At 39.3% G+C, this 19,746-nt stretch overlaps 1 protein-coding gene across 1 annotated transcript; it reads left to right on the top strand.

The window, feature by feature from the left end:
- The first annotated feature begins 16,307 nt into the window (after positions 1–16,307).
- On the top strand, positions 16,308–17,891 carry LOC118824550 (UDP-glucuronosyltransferase 2B31-like). Its single transcript, XM_036594793.1, has one exon. It carries the CDS (start codon positions 16,419–16,421, stop codon positions 17,889–17,891), a length of 1,473 nt encoding a protein of 490 aa, XP_036450686.1. The 5' UTR covers positions 16,308–16,418.
- The last annotated feature ends 1,855 nt before the right edge of the window (positions 17,892–19,746 follow it).

The raw sequence follows: 19,746 nt of genomic DNA, 5'->3' as shown, positions 1-19,746 counted from the left end.
GTTAGCATTTACATGTCTGTCAATGGCATATCTGAGCAGCCCAGGGTCTCCTGAAAATAACATATGGCATGTGTGACTGTCTTACGTTAATACTTTATAATTGTAATTGACCTAAAAAATACCAAAAAATTCCCCAAAATTTTAGGTTTCTGGGGGCTTCGTGTAATGAAAATACAGACTGTCCAACGTTAACTTGATAAGCTTAAATTTGCTAAGACGACGTTACCCTATGGAAAGAGTTTCACTAGCTGACATGGGACCAAAAAGACCAGTCAGTTCACTTATTGTTTATATACTAAATGGCAACCAGGAGAACCCTTTGGTTTGTTTTTGAGAATAGCTGTAAGATTCCTTTGTCAGCCCTCTATCTCAGAGGGGAGAACAGCTAAACAACCTGGAATCAGCCAGAAATGAACCCAACACCATTCGCCAAACTAAATGGGCTGTAAGATGCTTTACAGACTGGCTGGAACAAAACAACATTAATACTGATCTGGCAAAAAATGACAACTGAGCTAAACTTGATATTGCGGCAGTTTTATGGCTCAGTCTGATTTGGCCAGACTCTGAAGATCAGACTACACGTTTGGCGAATGGTATTGGGTTCATTTCTGGCTGATTCCAGGTTGTTTAGCTGTTCTTCTGTCACAGCTGCCGACTGAAAAGCTGCTCAGTGGTGATGACAGTTTGGGAATTTAGTGTAAGGAGCTGGAGAACGAACTGTCGGCTGTGCAGCGAGTGGGCGGAGCTCGTTACTCTGACGTAGCAACAAGCTACTTGTTAAGGAACTATAATTTGGTGAAGGAACTGCGAACATTAAAACATATTAAACGCCGCGTTCACGGCCCAGTTTATTAATTTATTACTTTATTTATTTAACTGCTGTATAAAACCAATAGAACACTCGAGGAGTGTGTTATTGTGAATAAAATCACAGCCGTGATGTTATTTCGTGATAACACACTACCTCTCGTGTTCTATTGCTTAAGTACAGAATGGAAAATAGAAAGGGTTAAATTCTTGAACCACTGAGGGGAAAATTGGTCAGTCAGGATTGGTTTATTTCTGTGGTATCTAGGTAGCCAAAGCTAAGCGGTTTCTCCTGTTGGTTAGGACGTTAAGTTAGATTAACCATCAGAAAAGTTAAGGAAAGTAGCAACTCCAGCTGAATAATGGTCAGCACGGGAACTGATTCATAAAGGTTTATTGCCTTAGGCTCCATGAATTCACTGTAAGAGCTAAATTAAAAATAAATAAATAGATAAAAATGGGGGGGGTTGTTACTATTAGTTTCCAAACTGAAAGTGATTGTGTTGACACAGCGTGTCTCACCTCTTGACAACACAGAAGCAAGATGTTCCATCTGTAAAACGCTATTACAGAGTTCAGTCTCCTAAATATGATGAAGCTAAACTTAATACCACTCAGTGCTGCTTAAAGACATAAAACTGAAAAATCTTTAACAATTCACAGACTAAAGAAACCAATACAGCAGCCTGACCTTTGAGTACTCAACGGTTTAGACAGCAACAAGGCTAAAGATTTGCAGGACAGTAGATGTGCATCACATGGATCACATAAGCACAGTATACATGACCATAGAAACACTCTGCGAGTTCTCTACAAGTTCTTTGAATTACTAAAATGAAATTCTAGTTCAAGTTATCAAATTACCTTGTTCACCTTCCAGCCAGGTGCTACGTTGGCAAAGGTTTCAGTGAGAGCCTTTCAGTGAGTGCATCTCTATTGACCGTGTTTTCCATGTTGTGTGTGTTTTGCACGTGTGCAGCAACATGAGACAGTAAACAAAAGCACTCGCAAAATAAGTCGGTGCATTCTTACATGGATACTCAAAGAAAAGCTGAGAAATAAATGAACAATTGAAAATAAAACGCCTGTTTTTTCAGGGTTATTTACACGAAGTGACAGAGGAATCAAACAGTCATGTTTTGGTTTCCAATAAATGGAACCAATTTTGTGAGAAACATTTACTCTGTACCGCTTTAAAATAAGACTACCCTTATAAACGGCTCATGAATGGTTTAAAATGCATTTATTAATGGTTATTTATTAGGTCTTAAAGACATCAAAATAATTAATAAGCATTTACAACATAAATAAAAAGGGGAACAGTCATTTGACCTTTGCCTAACAGTGAACTCACGTTCATTTATACTGTCAGACTTCAGACAACCATTAGAAAACCATCATAAACCTTTAGACAACCATTTGACAACCATTAGAAAGCCATTACTGAACCTTTAGAAAACCATTAGACAACGATTAGACAACATTCAGAAAACCATTTCACAACCATTAGAAAAGCATAATAAAACCATTAAAAACAATTTCACAACCTTCTGACCACAACCATTAGAGAACCATTAGAAAACCATTCAACTCACATTAAAAAAACATTCAGAAAACCATTATACAGCCATTAGAAAATCTTCATAAAACCATTAGATAACCATCTGACAACCTTCAGAAAACCATTAGACAATCGTTTGACAAGCATTAGAAAACTATCAGGAAACCATTAGAAAACCATTAGATAACCATCGGACAACCCTTAGCACACCATCAGAAACCCATCAGAAAACCATTAGACAAGCATGAGATGACCATCAGATAACCATTAGAAAATCATTAGATTTGTTATGTTTTTTATAGTAAACAAAACATTTCCATTTGGTTTATACATCATATTTTAATAGTATTAGAGTCGTACTCTATTTTTGAGACATACAAGTCTTCAGAGTGAGTGTTACCTTCAGCGTGACCGGGGGAACAGAGGACTATTCACTCTAATGTTACCTGTCACAGATCTGACTATAGCTGCACTGCTCAGTTAAGTCCATAGTAATGTGCTCATGTCAAAGGAATGGCCAAACGGTCAGCAGGCCAAGACATGAGCTTTATCTGAAGTTCGGTGGTGGAAATGTGACGCTAAAGTAAAAGTAGTCTATGGTACCTAAAAAGATGCTGGGCGACACAGACGTACTACATCAGCACTGTACAACCAGTGCCTCTATCACTGTGCATGGCGTACACAGTGGAGGGCTTCAAACCTTTATAAGCTCTCAATAAAGCAGTTTTGACAGCTCTTTGTAAACTGTGCAGAGCTGTAGCCCTAGAGATGCTGGGCTGAGTGGGAAGTAGACCATTTAATGAGGGCTGAAGTCACTGTTCCACTTCACCTTTGCTGACTGAACTCCTGTGATGCCACTGGGGCAAACCAACTTTTCCACCTCATCCAAGCATAAAAACCTCTTTTGAGATATTTTGTAATATTTTTGGCTTTTCTGTTCAGGTTTTTAATGCTCATTTTCAAAATTCACATAAAGACATGGATCGAAAACCCTTTACTGTAGATTTTAAAAACTAGCTCATTAAGACGGTGCTTCCAAAGCCCGATCATGCATAAAACTGGCATTTTCCATTCTCCAACACACCTGATCCAGCTAATCAGCTCATTAACCAGCACTTCCTTGGTTGAAGTAGGTGTAGCGCAGAGAAACACTATTATGCAGAGCAGGGCTGCTTCAAGACCATGTATGCAGATTAGTGGACTAGTAGAAAGAGAGCTGCCAATTCCTCTGTGTGATATTTCATTTCTGCACAAGAGAATGTGCTATTGTTTCAAGCCCTGGTCGTGAATAGCTTATAGCCACAGCCACTCCAGGTATAGCTCTGAGTTTGTACACTGATCAGGCATAACATAATGACCACCTCCTTGTTTCTACGCTCGTTGTCCATTTTATCAGCTCCACTTACTATATAGGTGCACTTTGTAGTTCTACAGTTACAGACTGTAGTCCATCTGTTTCTCTGCATACTTTGTTAGCCCACTTTTACCCTGTTCTTCAGTGGTCAGGACCCCCATGGACCCTCACAGAGCAGGTACTATTTGGGTGGTGGATCATTCTCAGCACTGCAGTAACACTGACGTGGTGGTGGTGGTGTGTTAGTGTGTGTTGCGCTGGTCTGAGTGGATCAGACACAGCAGTGCTGCTGGAGTTTTTAAACACCTCAGTGTCACTGCTGGACTGAGAATAGTCCACCAACCAAAAATATCCAGCCAACAGCGTCCTGTGGGCAGCGTCCTGTGACCACTGATGAAGGACTAGAGGATGACCAACACAAACTGTGCAGCAGCAGATGAGCTATCGTCTCTGACTTTACATCTACAAGGTGGACTGACAAGGTAGGAGTGCCTAATAGAGTGGACACAGTGTTTGTTTTTTTTTACCCGATTTTCTCCCCAATTTAGTCGTCTCCAATTCCACCCGTTAGTTAGGACTCCCCCAATCACACGATACTATCAGCGCTAGGAGGGTGAAGGCTAACACAGGCTTCCTCCGAGACCTGTGAAACCAGCCACCGCTTCTTTTCAAACTGCCGCTCACGCAACGTCACTGGACAGCTGTTTAAAAACTCCAGCCGCACTGCTGTGTCTGATCCACTCAGACCAGCGCAACACAGACTAACACACCACCACCACGTCAATGTTACTGCAGTGCTGAGAAACAATGTTATGCCTGATCGGTATAGATTGGATCATTGGATCGCTAGCCCACACACCAGCAATGTTGGCACACATACGCAAAAGCAAAAATCAGTACAGTCCTAACACTGCTGTAGAATCACTCAGATGCTTGATAATAAATCTGAACTGTGACGCTGCAGTTCATTATCTCGGATCCAGGAAACCGCCTGGCCATCACCTGCTGGCTAATCCTTGAAAGTTTGCGAAAAAAACCTTCATTCATTCTTTTTTTCATGAACAGCTGTCTTTGGTTAAAACCTGGCAAAGATCTTTAATGTGAAACAGATGGTTCTTTCACATTGTTACTGACTTGCAACGTCTTTAATTCAAGTAAGACAAAACAGTGTAAATGATTTAAAGTAGTTCGAATAATCTTGACAAGCATGGCATCTGCTTAGAGAAGGGAACATTATTCTATTGAAAGGCCTCATCAGGCCCTGTGCTCAGAGAAGTCGAACCTCTGTTTTCGTCACTAATTATTAGAACCTCTGCATGTGGTCAGTGGAGCTCTTCCACCTCCGATAATTGGGTTCCATAGTGGAGTGGAACCTGGTGGGAGTGGAAGGTCACTCTTTGAAGCCTGCTGGCTACTGTAATTAGGTATTATTTCCAGGATTTGAGCTTTTTCAGTGGTAAACTGTGACTATTAGAGCTAGGCCTACCATTTTAATTATTATTGCCAAAACTCTCGTTTCAAAGAAAAAAAAACAGAAAAAACTCACCTCTATATCATTTAATTTTTTCTTGCATCCCTATGGTACTTATAAAATACAGGGTGATTCAAAAAGATTCATCTGATTTCAAAATGATTTGTTTCACTTGTAATTCATTACAGAACAATGTAGCAAACTGTAAATGGTTTAAATGAGCATAAAGTTTATGTAATTTTACAAGTGCTGAACATGAACCTCCTCCAGCTGTACAGACAACATCAACGCCATAGTCAAATTCACCCCATACTGGATTGAGCATGTCGGGTGTCGCTGCACTCACGGCTCTTTCAGTGAGATTTCAGAGATCATCCAGTGTTGTTGGGAGTGGCACATAAACCGAATCCTTAACGTACCTCCACAAAAAAGTCACACGGCGTGAGATCAGGTGATGCTGGTGACCTTTTTCTTGGAAGTGTTGGTACCAACGGCGAATGCTCTGAGCTGTTGGAGGTTCACTGCCTTACTGACAGTCAAAAACTCTATGACCCCCTCTTTCAATTGGTATGTGATTGGTTCCTAGATGCCTCAGGGTTGTAAAAATATGGCGCTTTGAAATCGGATGAATCTTTTTGAATCACCCTGTATGTTAAAGCTGGAGTAGGTACATTTGTAGAAACAAAGTGTGAGCTAGTTTATGAAAGTCCAACTGAAAAAAATCAACCCCTACTTTCAGCCCTCTTTCCAAAGCCACTCCTCCACAACACATAACCGAGCATGACCAGAGTACAATGCAGATGTTGTGAAACAACATACACACAAAGATAAACATAGCTAGCTAGCTTACACTTACAGCTTAGCTAACTTTATTAGTAGCGTTGGATTAACAAAGAATGTGTCTAAGTGGCTAGCTACGTTGGCTACATACACATTAAACATAAACAAAACAAACGAGATTACCTGTCCAACAGAAAAATAGCAGTGCTTTTCTGGCCTTTCAACTCCGTCAGGTTTCTTGTGTACCAAGCTGTCTATCTTTCAGCTGTTTGTGTGTGTGTGTGTGTGTGTGTGTGTGTGTGTGTGGAGCTATATGACTCCACACATATGCAAATGAGTACACATACTGAGCGTGAGCATGTGGGCAGGTTGTATGGTAGGTAGGTAGGTAGATAGACAGGTATAAAAAACATTCTTAAACAAAAAATATCACCTACTCCACTTAATGCTAATCTAATATTAGTGCACTAGCATTTTTTGGCTGTTCTAGATTAAACACAGGTATTTGAAGTGTTAAAAAAAGCATGTTTTTATTTGAAGCTTACGAAGACATTACCACATCGCTGTTGTCGGAAGAAAAGCTCCTTTTCACCAGAAAGTCTGTTTATGTTTTAGTATCTGTAGACCATCTACAGGGGACCATCCAAATAAAATATGACCCAATTTTACAAAGACAAGATATCATATAACATTCACTGTTCTTTGTTTGTGCACTCCAGTTCTTATATGTACAGAATAAACACCAACATCAGAAGTTTAATAACATTTACTGGAGGTATGTCACCTTCAAGAACATGAAATATCTAAGTGCCATGAGATGATATTACGTTTTAAAGCGTGGCTGCAGTCCAGATCGAGTGCGGGATCCTGAGCATGAATGATGAAAAGAAGTTGATGGATCTGAAGGAGAGTTTGGAAAGCGGCATCCCCCTGTGGTTTCCTGGATTGTTCTTTGGCTTTGTCTTTTTGAGGGAAAAAGGCAGCACTGTGTGGTCTAGCTTTGCAGTGAGAACAAATGGTGCAATACTGAACAGCACAGTATAAGAGACAAGGCTGTACTTGTTGAGTTTTGACACAAAAACTAGCCAACTATTCAAATTGGCCGCAGTAAAAGTGCTCCTCAAGGACGTTCAGTGAACGGACAACCGCACGTGTAACGTAATCCAGAGATGCAAAACATTTTACACCATAACTAAATGAACCTCCTGAGCGTCGTTCCTTTTCTGAAGAAGCTCCTCTTGGGTTTTAGGAAATTTGGCAGCTCCAACTGATTTCAGCTCTTTCCAGTTATAGATGTTGTGGGCTTATTTACTGAAGAGATGGTCTTAGAGCACATCAACAACATGTTTTGATGGTTCCAGATAAGTCTGTTGCTGGATGTACGTTTGTGCATTTAAACCAATTTTTTGGCACTGTTGTAATAGCTGGGGTGAAATCCAACCATATTCCTGTCTGTTTTCTATGGACAAGCTGGTCTTTAATGCTGCCTCAGCCTCTATTACTGTTATTAGACTGCAGTTTCTGAACAGGCATGAGCTCACACTCAGACACTGATTTATCACTACAAGGGAAATTCCACTGATTTTTTTGGAAAACTTTCTACATAATTAAACGATTACGATGAAAAAGTAATTCAGTGTGATTTAACGCGAGATGCTCCCTTCCAGAGAAACTTACTGAGTCAGAATTGTTTACAGTGGTGATAAGAACCAGACGCCCACCTCTAAAAGCTCCCTCACAAAAAGTTAATACATGAAATGGCTATAAATACGCAGCCTAGTGTCTGAAATATTATTTAATCGTTGTTTTAAGATAAGTGGAGTGATACACGCAGTGCGTTTTTCTACAATGAACCATTTCATGTCAAAGCACTTCAAATGAATTCATTGGGGAGCTGGAGCCTATCCCAGCAGTCATTGGGCAGAAGGCAGGAAACACCCTGGACAGGTCGCCAGTCCATCGCAGGGCACATTTGTTACTTGATATAAAGGGTAAATGAAACTGCAGAATCAAACGTTTATGGGCTAAAACACTGAGTTGATGTATTGCATTGGCAATACTGCATAATAGAGCTTTAATCTGGCCTGAAATTTTGGTCTGAGCCCAAATACAGCCTGAGGATTTTCTGCATGACCTGAAGTCCAGCTCGACCTGATTCACAGCATTGTGTTTTGAGCCCAAACACAACCCAAACTTGACCAAATTCTGGGTTTTTTTTTTTCAATTTCATGCTTTTCAACTTTTTTTCACATTTTTTTCAAAATTCTAAAAAAAAAAATGGTGGATGGAAAAGTGGCTACAGACTTTGACTGCGCAGCACAGCCCCTCTGGATGTTTTACCTTTTTGCCAACTAGTTCATTATTAGCAAGCTCTTTCAACATCTCCAGTTAACATGGCTAATCTAATTTTTTGTTTTCATAATTTTTTCACCTATCCATCATTTTATCACTCTGCATATCACTGCTGTCGGAAGAAAACCTCGTATCTCTTTTTTTTTTGTCATTTTTCAGTTTTTGACATAATGTGAAAATACCTGTTGCCCATTGGATGTTGAGTCACATGGCGTGAGATCTGGTGATGCTGCTGACCTTTTTCTTGGAAGTGTTGGTACCAACGGCGAATGCTCTGAGCTGTTGGAGGTTCACTGCCTTACTGACAGTCAAAAACTCTATGACCCCCTCTTTCAATTGGTATGTGATTGGTTCCTAGATGCCTCAGGGTTGTAAAAATATGGCGCTTTGAAATCGGATGAATCTTTTTGAATCGCCCTGTATGTTAAAGCTGGAGTAGGTACATTTGTAGAAACTAAAAGTGTGAGCTAATTTATGAAAAAATCCAACTGAAAAAAATCAACCCCTACTTTCAGCCCTCTTTCCAAAGCCACTCCTCCAAAACACATAACCGAGCATGACCTGAGTACAGTGCAGATGTTGTGAAACATACACACACAAAGATAAATATAGCTAGCTAGCTTACAGCTTAGCTAACATTATCAGTAGCATTGGATTAACAAAGAATGTGTCTAAATAAGTGGCTAGCTACGTTGGCTACATACACATTAAACATAAACAAAACAAATGAGAATTACCTGTCCAACAGAAAAATAGCAGTGCTTTTCTGGCCTTTCAACTCCGTCAGGTTTCTTGTGAACCAAGCTGTCTATCTTTCAGCTGTTTGTGTGTGTGTGTGTGTGTGTGTGTGTGTGTGTGTGTGTGTGTATATAGAGCTATATGACTCCACACATGTGCAAATGAGTACACGTACTGAGCGTGAGCATGTGGGCAGGTTGTGCAGTAGGTAGGTAGACAGACAAAAAATATCACCTACTCCACTTAATGCTAATCTAACATTAGTGCACTAACATTTTTTTGGCTGTTCTAGCATGTCCATCATTTTATCACTCTGCATGTCACTGCTGTTGGAAGAAAACCTCATATCTTGTCATTTTTCAGTTTTTGACATAATTTGAAAATACCTGTTGCCCTTTACATTGGATGTTGATTTCATGATGAATGGACCAACAGAAACAGCCCAAAATGACTTGGGGAAAAAACGTCTGGTTCCATTGACTTACATTAAAAGCAAAGTAGGTTTTTTCCTTTTCCTGTAAAGTCACCATTTAGGAGTTACAAGGTTTTCTTCTGACAACAGTGATATGTTAGCTGACAATGTTGTACTCTGGTGGCTCTGAAGGACTTTTTACAGAGAATTTATACTCTTTGTTCAGCTTGGAACCCCACATGTTGAGCGTGTGGGGCTCTGTAACCGTTCTGGACACATCCTTGAATTTCAATCTTAGCAATTATGACAAAGAGAAATACCTGTCAATCGTGAGCTGAAGTGATATGAATGGCAGTATTCCTGAGGTTAATAATCGTCTGCAAGGAGATGGCAGAACTTATTTACCTGGCATTTACGTATTTCCGCTTCTTGTGAAAGAAGGCCTGGTGAGAGAGCTTGCTTAGCTATATCTACTGGATACCACAGAGGAAACAAATTCTGATCGGACAATTTTCTGTTGGACATTAAATCTTTTACTTGTAATCTGTACTTGTCATTGCTGTACTTGTCACAAAAATGAGCCAACTATTCAAACTGGCTGCAGTGAGTAAAAGTGCTCCTCAAGGACGTTCAGTGAACGGACAACCGCACGTGTAACGTAATCCAGAGATGCAAAACATTTTACACCATAACTAAATGAACCTCCTGAGCGTCGTTCCTTTTCTGAAGAAGCTCCTCTTGGGTTTTAGGAAATTTGGCAGCTCCAACTGATTTCAGCTTCCAGTTATAGATGTTGTGGGCTTATTTACTGAAGAGATGGTCTTAGAGCACATCAACATGTTTTATGGTTCCAGATAAGTCTGTTGCTGGATGTACGTTTGTGCATTTAAACCAATTTTTTGGCACTGTTGTAATAGCTGGGGTGAAATCCAACCATATTCCTGTCTGTTTTCTATGGACAAGCAGGTCTTTAATGCTGCCTCAGCCTCTATTACTGTTATTAGACTGCAGTTTAAGGCATGAGCTCACAATCAGACACTGATTTATCACTACAAGGGAAATTCCAGTGATTTTGGGAAAAAAAAATCTGCATAATTAAACGATTACGATGAAAAAGTCATTCAGTGTGATTTAATGCGAGATGCTCCCTTCCAGAGAAACTTACTGAGTCAGAATTGTTTACAGTGGTGATAGGAACCGGACGCCCACCTCTAAAACTCCCTCACAGAAAGTTATTACATGAAATAGCTCTGAATACGCTGCCTGATGACTCAGACATTATTTAATTATTTTTTAAGATAAGATTTTTGTCTAAAACATTTTTAAAAATCCCTTAAAGGTGGAGAGATACATGCAGGGTGTTATAAGGAAAAAAAGCACCCAGAGAAAACATTTTTCAGATTTTGTCATTATTAACATTTACATATAAAACTCAGACATATGTAGGTTGTTGTTGTTTTGGATAGTCAATAAACAAAATGGGTGTATTTGTGTTCTTATGGTTCTCCTGGTTCTTATCACTGCCGCTGTAAAGAAATTTGAACCAGCAGGTTTCTCTCCACTGAACCATTTTACATTTTACTCTGAATGAGTTGGTTTCCTTTTAATATCTCATTTTTAAATATGCTGTCATAGAAACATTTATTAAATTTGTTACTTAATAAAAAAGGGTAAATAAAACAGCAGAATTAAATGTGTATATATAAAAAAAATATTTTTGGCCAAACAAATTAAAATTCTTTTGTTTGCACTAAACCGACCTCTCCTCAACAGATTCATTGTTTAATTTAAAATTCGGTCTTGTACATTATAGTTATTACATATGTTATTTTTATTGGCAAAATTATGCGGCAGATATTTAATGTGGACCATTCCCTTCAAATATTTTAGCACAAATAAAATAAGAAAATTGAACTACAAATTATTGCACAGAGTTAATCTTTCTAGCAACTTAAATTTAAAAATGGCGTTTATTAGTTGGTGTTGTGTGGAAACTGTGGCTAATTGTAATTATTTCTCTGTATTTTACAAACGTATCATTTGGGTTTTATAACATCTATAAAGGGAAAGAAAGAATATTTTCTGATCTTTAACATTTTGCAACGTTTCGCATTCACAAAATTACCTTAAACAACATGCGACCTCTTTATTTTTAGATATTGCTCAAGAAATTAAGCAATATCTACATAGTATTTCTGCTTTAATCAATGCTAAAACATTAAAGGCTGTTTTATCATTAAAGTTTTTCAAAATGGGCGTATATATTTTTCAAAAACAATAGAATTTCTCAGTTTCAACATTTGATATGTTGTGTTTGTACTATTTTTATATAGGGCTTAAATGATTTGCACATCAATGTATTCTGTCTTTATTTACATTTAGTCCAAACTTTTTTGTAAAATCTCTTAAACATGGAAGGTGAACCTGAACTGACCCCAACACATATTTGAAAAATGGTGTCCGAACCTAACCAAACCCAACATGAGCAGTTGGGTCTCGTCTGGTTTCAACTAATTTCTCAAGCTGTGCTACATAATGTGATGTTAGCAGCGATAGAGGAACCTCGCTCTGCACATTTGTGCTTTATCTAATCTAACATCTAGCAAAAGACTCCCATCCAAAGCCTGCATAAAAACATTATCTAAACCCTGTGCTATTAGGAGAGCATGACTGCAGAGCTCAGGAGAGGAAGTTTGATTAATACACACTCATGAACCATCATAGGTTTTATGCCTCGCTTACGGAAAACTGATTACAAATGGGAACATATTTTACTGCTCTTTTGTAAATTTTGCTTTTAGCACACCTGCCTTGTTAGGAGTTCTTGATGAAGAATAATGAGTGCGTTTACATGCACTCAATAATCCGATAACTGCAGAAAATCAGATTTGGTCAGTAATCCGATCAACACGTTTACATGCACTTGGGTAATCAGATAATGGGGAAACTCTGGGTCTACATGAATCAGACAGTAATCAGATTTCCGCTTTGCAACCAGCCAATAAACTTACAGAAGACGACGTGGTGTAAACATAACGTAAAACTCAAACTTTATGCCGCGGCTTTTTTTAAACATTGCATCACTTTACCTGAAAATATGATCATAGATCATCTAAAAGATGAAGAATATTCAAATCCTTCATTTCGTGTTTGGTTTCAGCGGCGCTTCCAAAGTGTTTTGCTGCGTCTTGCGACATCCACCGCCTGATCTCGCGCATGCGCAGACTGAGAAATCCGATAGAAATCAGATTAAGAGTTTAACAAGTAGAAAAAATTAACATTTCCTTTTAATTCACTACATCTCATTGGCTGTTTTCACATGCAAAGATTTTTGCCAATCTGATTGAATACAGTCAGATTACAGTTTGAGACTGAGATGTTTATCTGCTCACTCTACTCAACAATCTGAAAGTTCTGTTTACATGCTCACTACAAGTAATCAGATCCAAAATGACATGCATGCATAGAGAACCGCTTAGTGTAGACGTTACCATGACAACGAGCATCACGTGAGTCCAGTCAGAGTGAGACGAGTTTTCAGCTGGCGCACTTGTGTTTTTATTTACTTTAAAATTATGGCAGGAAAACGTCCTTCACATGTATTAAAGAAGGCCGAGAGGAAGACGTCGTGTTCTGAGACACATAAGCTGGACGTCCGTCCCACCGCCGTCTGTTAAAGATCAGAGCATAAACTTCGTCTCCTCTGCAGACCAGTTTCTGCTCCGCCATGTCGAACGGTATAAACTTTCACTATGACGTGACAAACATGATCAGAACGGACTTAAACTTTCTGATAGGGAATGTAATCAGATACAGGTGTTTATACTGATACTCTTCTACTATTTAACAAATTATTCTATTATTCTATTCTATTCCAATTGAGCTATTAGTCGGATTATTACCGGATTATTAGGCTGTATGTAAACATGGCTATTGCCTGGCTTGAAATACTAGTTTTATATCCACTTATGTCTTTCTTTAAGCATAGGTAAATACACGTACTGAAAGATTGTATGCAAACAGTGCCATGAAAAAGTATTTACTTCTCTTTTTTTTACTTCTATTTAGATCTTCAAACAAAATTTAATACAACACAAAGACAACCTAGGTGAACACAAATTACAGTTATTAATTATTTCATTTGTTGAAGGAAAAAAAAATCAACTGGCCCTGAAAAAGTAACTGTCCCCTTAGTTACTCAGTCACTGGGATCAAATAAACTAGGCACACCTAAACTTACTGCCAGCCATATTGAATATAAACATCATTTACATATATGGGTTATAGAAAAGATAAGAGACTGTTATATCAGTCTGGCAAGGGTTTCAAAGCCATTTCTCTGGGACTCCACTGAACCACAGTGAGAGTCTTTATCTCCAAATGAAAAAAGCTTGGAATGGTGGTGAAACCTCCCAGAAGTGGCTAGCCTACCAAAATTCCTCCAACAGCACAATGAAGACTCATCCAGGAAGTCACAAAAGAACCCAGACAAACAACTAAAGAACCGCCGGCCTCGCTTGCCTCCGATAAGGTCAGTATCCATGATTCCACCATTAGAAAGAAGCTGAGCAAAAATGACATCTGTGGGAGAGCTGCAGGGCCAAAACTACCGCCAAACAAAATAATGTAAAGGCTCATCTTACATTTGACAAAAAACATACTGATGACCCCCAAGCCTAACACAGCATTCCACAAGAAGAACATCATACCAACAGTCAAACGTGGTGGTGGTAGTGCTTGACTGTGAAAGGATGATTTGCCTCTTCAGGGCCTGGACGACTTGCCAGAAGTGACAGAACCATATTTTCTCCTCACTACCAGAAAACCTGCTGGCGAATGACTGGTTATCAGTTCATGATCTGAAGCTCAAGCACGAATGGTTTACGCAGTAAAGACAATACTCAGACAGTCCACTTCTGAATAGCACAAAAGAAACAAAATGAAAGTTCTGGAGTGACTTGAAGCCCATTGAGATGCTGTGGCAGGACCTCAAACAGGCAGTTCATGGTCCTCCAATGTGGCTGAATTAAATTTCCTCCACAGTGATGTGAAAGGCTGATCTCCAGTGATAGGAAGTATATGGGTGTAGTTGTTGCTGTTTATTAGATTTAGGAGGGCAATTTCTTTTTCACACAGGTGAATTAGGAGTCGCAAAACTTTTTTCCTTCAATAAATAAAGTGACAAATTATAAACTGTTTTGTTTCCCCATGTTCTCATCGTTTTGTATTATGTTTTGTATAAGAGATCTGAAATCATTTATTGTGACAAATGTGTGAAAATAGAGGGCAAATACTCCCAGAAGGATAAGCGGTTTAGATGTATGTATGTATGTATGTATGTATGTATGTATGGAGTTTGTACCCCACACTTTCTCAGGTAATACCTGGAACTTGATGAGCATTTCAGTGTAATTTAAATAACTAATAAACTGTCCTGGAACTTACCATAATGTTACCACACACTTACCTCACTAATAACTAGAACTTAGGGGAAGGTCAGTGAGAGCATTACCAGCTGTAGCACGTGGTGGAATTTGAGTTCCTAAGCTTAGCAGATAATCCTTCTGGAATTTCATGCCCATGTGAAAGTGGTTTATTTTCTCTCTGCTACCTACGGTAAGAATTTTATCTATTATTATTGTTTATTATTGTAATTCTGAATACCCTAATGCTTCTTAACAAATATTCTCAATGAATAAATGTATGTAAAGTTAAAGATGGCTACACTGTTAGAAATAAAGGTTCTGTGCAGGTACATTTTTGCTTCATCAGGGTACAAACAGTGTAAATGTTCCCTCAAAGGTACAACAGTGGTTTTAAGGTCCAGTTGTCAAGTCAAGTCAGGCTTTATTGTCATTCCAGCTGTATACAAGTACAATGAGATGAAACAGCATTCTTCCAGGACCAACACAGGAACACAAGTGTGAGACAATACAACAAACACAGAGCAGACAGTACAGTATAATAAATAAATATGAAAGACTTACAATAAATACCAAACAGAGCACAGGCAGTACACAGTACTGAGAGCATGTGGAGCTGTGTAAAGGAGGATGTAACATACTATGACGTATTAACAGCTTAGCAGATAGCCTATCATATATGAGCATAGCAGTCACTGAGGTAGCAACCAGAGCAGCAATATACAGTACACAGTATTTGGTTGATACAGTAATTCTAGCAGCTAACATTGTTAAAGTGAAGTAAAATGTATGAAAATGCAAGTATTCAGATCTGCAGTCATATGAAATTAAGTGTTTCAGTGAAATGCAGTAATTATATTGTACATTTTTTATTATATATATATATATATATATATATATATATATATATATATATATATATATATATATATATAATATATAATATGTATATATATAATATGTATAGTGTACCTTAAATATGTTTTTCCAGGTGAAAACTTCGTATTTGTACCTTTTCATAACCGAATTTTTAAAAACAGAACAATAAAGTAAACCACCCCAGTGACAGTTTTGTACCTGCTTTCACTCGCAATACTTGTGTTGAACATTTGTCACGTCAGTCACCATTAAATACTGTACTGTACTATAATATGCATATGTCAAAAATTGTGTAGAAGAAGGTTAAAAATAAGGTATTTTTATAATGACTAGGGCCCAGTTTCCCCAAAGCATCTTAGTGTTAAGATCATCTTACCTGCTAGAGTGAGTGTTGAGTGTGATGCTCATTCTACCTTTAAGGAATCATCTTTGTGCTAAGATGCTTTAGGGAAACCCAGCCCTGTTCTGTTTTGTGATTTTCTCTCTTTTCTCATTCTTTTTAAGGTACAATGAACTCCATTTTGCATAAGAGACAGTCTGCCAGTGTTGGACTATTTCTCTCTTTGTCTGTCTTCATCCTGAGCTGTGAGAGCGGCAAAGTTCTGGTTTATCCAGTGGACGGCAGTCATTGGGTCAACATGAAGGTGCTGATCGAGGAGCTGCACTCCAGGGGTCATAATATCACTGTGATCCGACCCAGTTCCAGCTGGTACATCACAGAACACTCCCCTCTATATACGTCTATCACAGTCCCTGATGGAATTGACAGTTTGGGTGACTTTATCGAGGAGTACTTTAATAAGATGTTAGAAATCCAGAGAGGGAAAGCGTCCACTCTGGCATTTTTAAAGGTTCAAATGAATTTTTTCTCCATGGTCTCAAATGCACATTTAATTGCATGTAATACAGTGAGCAATATCATTGAGGATAAGGAGCTGGTTAAGAGGCTTCAAGATGAACAATATGACCTTGTTCTTACTGATCCAGCCATCACAACTGGCGTTGTCTTGGCCCATTACTTGAAGTTACCTCTGGTACTGAATGTGCGTTGGATCATCAGTGGTGAGGGTCACTTTGTCATTGCACCTTCACCACTGTCCTACATCCCTGCACCAGGCACTGGCCTCTCAGACCAAATGACTTTCTTTCAAAGAGTTAAAAACAACCTTTTCTATGCAATTATTCTGTTCCAAAATACATTTGTGGTGGGGCCACATTACAAAGCTCTATGTGATAAATACTTTGACGAGGACTGTGACATTGTAAGCCTTCTCCAGGAGGCTGATATTTGGCTCATGAGGCTCGATTTTGTGTTCGAATTCCCCAGACCCACCATGCCGAATGTTGTTTATATGGGTGGATTCCAGTGCAAGCCCGCAAAGCCCCTCCCTGAAGACTTGGAGGCTTTTGTGCAGAGTTCAGGAGAACATGGCTTCATCATCATGTCTTTGGGAACAATGATAAATAGTCTCCCAGCTGAAACAGCCGGAGACATTGCTGCCGTGTTCGCAAAACTACCTCAAAAAGTCATCTGGAGGCATCTGGGACCAAAACCTTCCACTCTGGGAAACAACACTTTGCTGGTGAACTGGATGCCACAGAACGACCTCCTGGGACACTCCAAGATCAAGGCATTTGTAGCCCATGGAGGAACCAATGGAGTCCAGGAGGCCATTTACCATGGAGTGCCTGTGCTCGGCATCCCATTGTTCTTTGATCAGTTTGATAATCTTATGCGGATCCAAGCAAAAGGAGCAGCAAAAATTCTCGAGTTGTCTCAACTGAATGGCCAAACTTTTGAACAGATGCTACTGGAAGTTCTCAGTGATGACTCTTATAGGATCAACATGCAGCGACTCTCCAGTCTACACAGAGACCAGCCTATGAAACCTCTAGACTCAGCTGTCTTCTGGATTGAGTATGTTATGAGGAATAAAGGAGCCCCTCACCTGCGCACAAAGGCCTATAGGATGCCTTGGTACTCCTACCATTCAGTGGACGTGATTCTGTTTCTGCTTAGTATAGCAGCAGTGCTGACATTCACCACAGTAGTATTCATCAGATGTGTCTGTCGTCGAGCGTGTGGTAAAAGAAAAGTGAAAAACGAGTGAATTACCTTATTTACTGGTTTTATTCTCAAGTCAGTTGTAATAATGTTTGAGACTACATTATGACTAATACTGGGCTGATAAGACATTTTGAAAATTCAATAAATTGGGATAAAATTCTCTGCAAACATTGATTTTTTTTTCATTAACTCTTAAAACCGTAGGTATTTTACAGTTTCATTTTCAGTATATCTTGGACGGTTTCAATTTGTGCCTTTTCATTGAATCAGTTTTACAGACCAAAAAATGCATATCAAGCTTTGATAATGTAAACATTAATATTAATACAGTCTTCTAGAGCTCATGATCATGTGGTTTGTTTGCTTGTTTTAAAGCATGTAAGTAGAACTCCACATGCTTTTTGTTGAACTTTCTTAACCCCTTTAAATCCCGAGCATATTACATACTAAGGCTATTCAGTAACTACAGGGATTCCAATGCAAACTGGTTAAGCTATTCTTAGGCTGTCCTAGGGTTTCAGTCGTGTGATTTTTCTGTTGTGGCTGCCATATTTGGGACCGAATTTCTGTCTTCACTTCTCTATATGAATGTAACTAGAAGTTAAAGATGGCTAAAATTACTCACCTTATTTTGGAAGAGAAAAAACGTGACCTCAACTAAGTTGATAAAATAGGCTGTGATCCTTATACAGATTCCCCTGAAGTCCGGCTCCCACTGAAACTGACGGTGTAAGGGCCCAGCCTGCGCCACCGGCTGCCAGCAGAGGGCAATGGCGGCACAGTGCCATAACTTCAGGGAACTCCAATTCCCAGAAGTCCTCGGGCTGATTAGGCCCAACCTGACACACCTGTGGACTCCTCTACTTAAGGCTGTGGCAAACAGCAGCCTTTGTCACACCTTTGTAGAGGGGTGACCGGTATGGTACGCAGCTCAGGTGGATATTTAAACAAAAAGAAAAAAAAGAAAAGAGGGCTGGAAAAAACAAAAGAGAGTAATTGTACCAAAACTGATGGCTACAAATGGCTCCAAGCCATACAAAAGGTATTTGCTCAACTAAAAGCAAACAAGTGAAACATAAAGTCTGCCTTCCCTTCATAATTACAGTGGAAGTGTCTTTTGTTTTCTCATTATCTTTTATTTCAAGTTTCTAGTTCAGCCTTTGTTTGAACACGCTGCTTTCAGCGTTTCCTTTGTTTGCCCTTTTTCCCGCCTGTTTATTTTCCATTCCTTGAGGTGTTTTTACTGATTGTCACCTATGCTTCCTGAAAAAACTCATCATAGGAGGGTAATGACATCAGCTAACTAACACAGATGTGAACAATGCTGGCCTTCAGAGAACTTTAGCTGATGTTAACAGCCGAGAGATGAACAGTCGTCCCCCTAACGGAGCTGCAGACAGCCTGTATAACCTTACTCTCTGTTTCTGGAGATTTAAATGACGTTTGAATGTGGAAACAAACCTTAAATATAGGACTGAATGTCATGGGCTGGTAAACTAGTGCAGTTAGTATAGAGTTCCCAACTCCAGTCCTGCAGCCCCTGCACTGCATAATTGTGGTTCCCTGGTTAAAATACCTGATATTACATACCTTGAACTGACCAAGGTGTGAACAGCAGAGGAAAAACAATCAATACAGTACAGGGGCTCCAAGAGTGAAACACTGAATTAAAGGGCTGTGTGTCTCTCGTCATTCTCAACTTTTGTTGCGTCTTGCAGGTGAATCATTCACAGCTTAATTGAAGGCATCGCGCAGCGCAGTCACTCCCTGATTCGGTCCTCAGAATGGCAACACCTATACAGTGTGAGGTCACGCGAAACGCAAGAATAGAAGTGTGTAACAAAACTTTGGGCCTACTGGTGGGCTCTGGCCTTTAAGGGGTTAACAGAATTACCCAG

This window comes from Colossoma macropomum, unplaced genomic scaffold, assembly GCF_904425465.1.
Source record: "Colossoma macropomum unplaced genomic scaffold, Colossoma_macropomum, whole genome shotgun sequence".
Taxonomy (NCBI): domain Eukaryota; kingdom Metazoa; phylum Chordata; class Actinopteri; order Characiformes; family Serrasalmidae; genus Colossoma; species Colossoma macropomum.
This window is presented reverse-complemented; position numbering and strand designations above follow the sequence as displayed.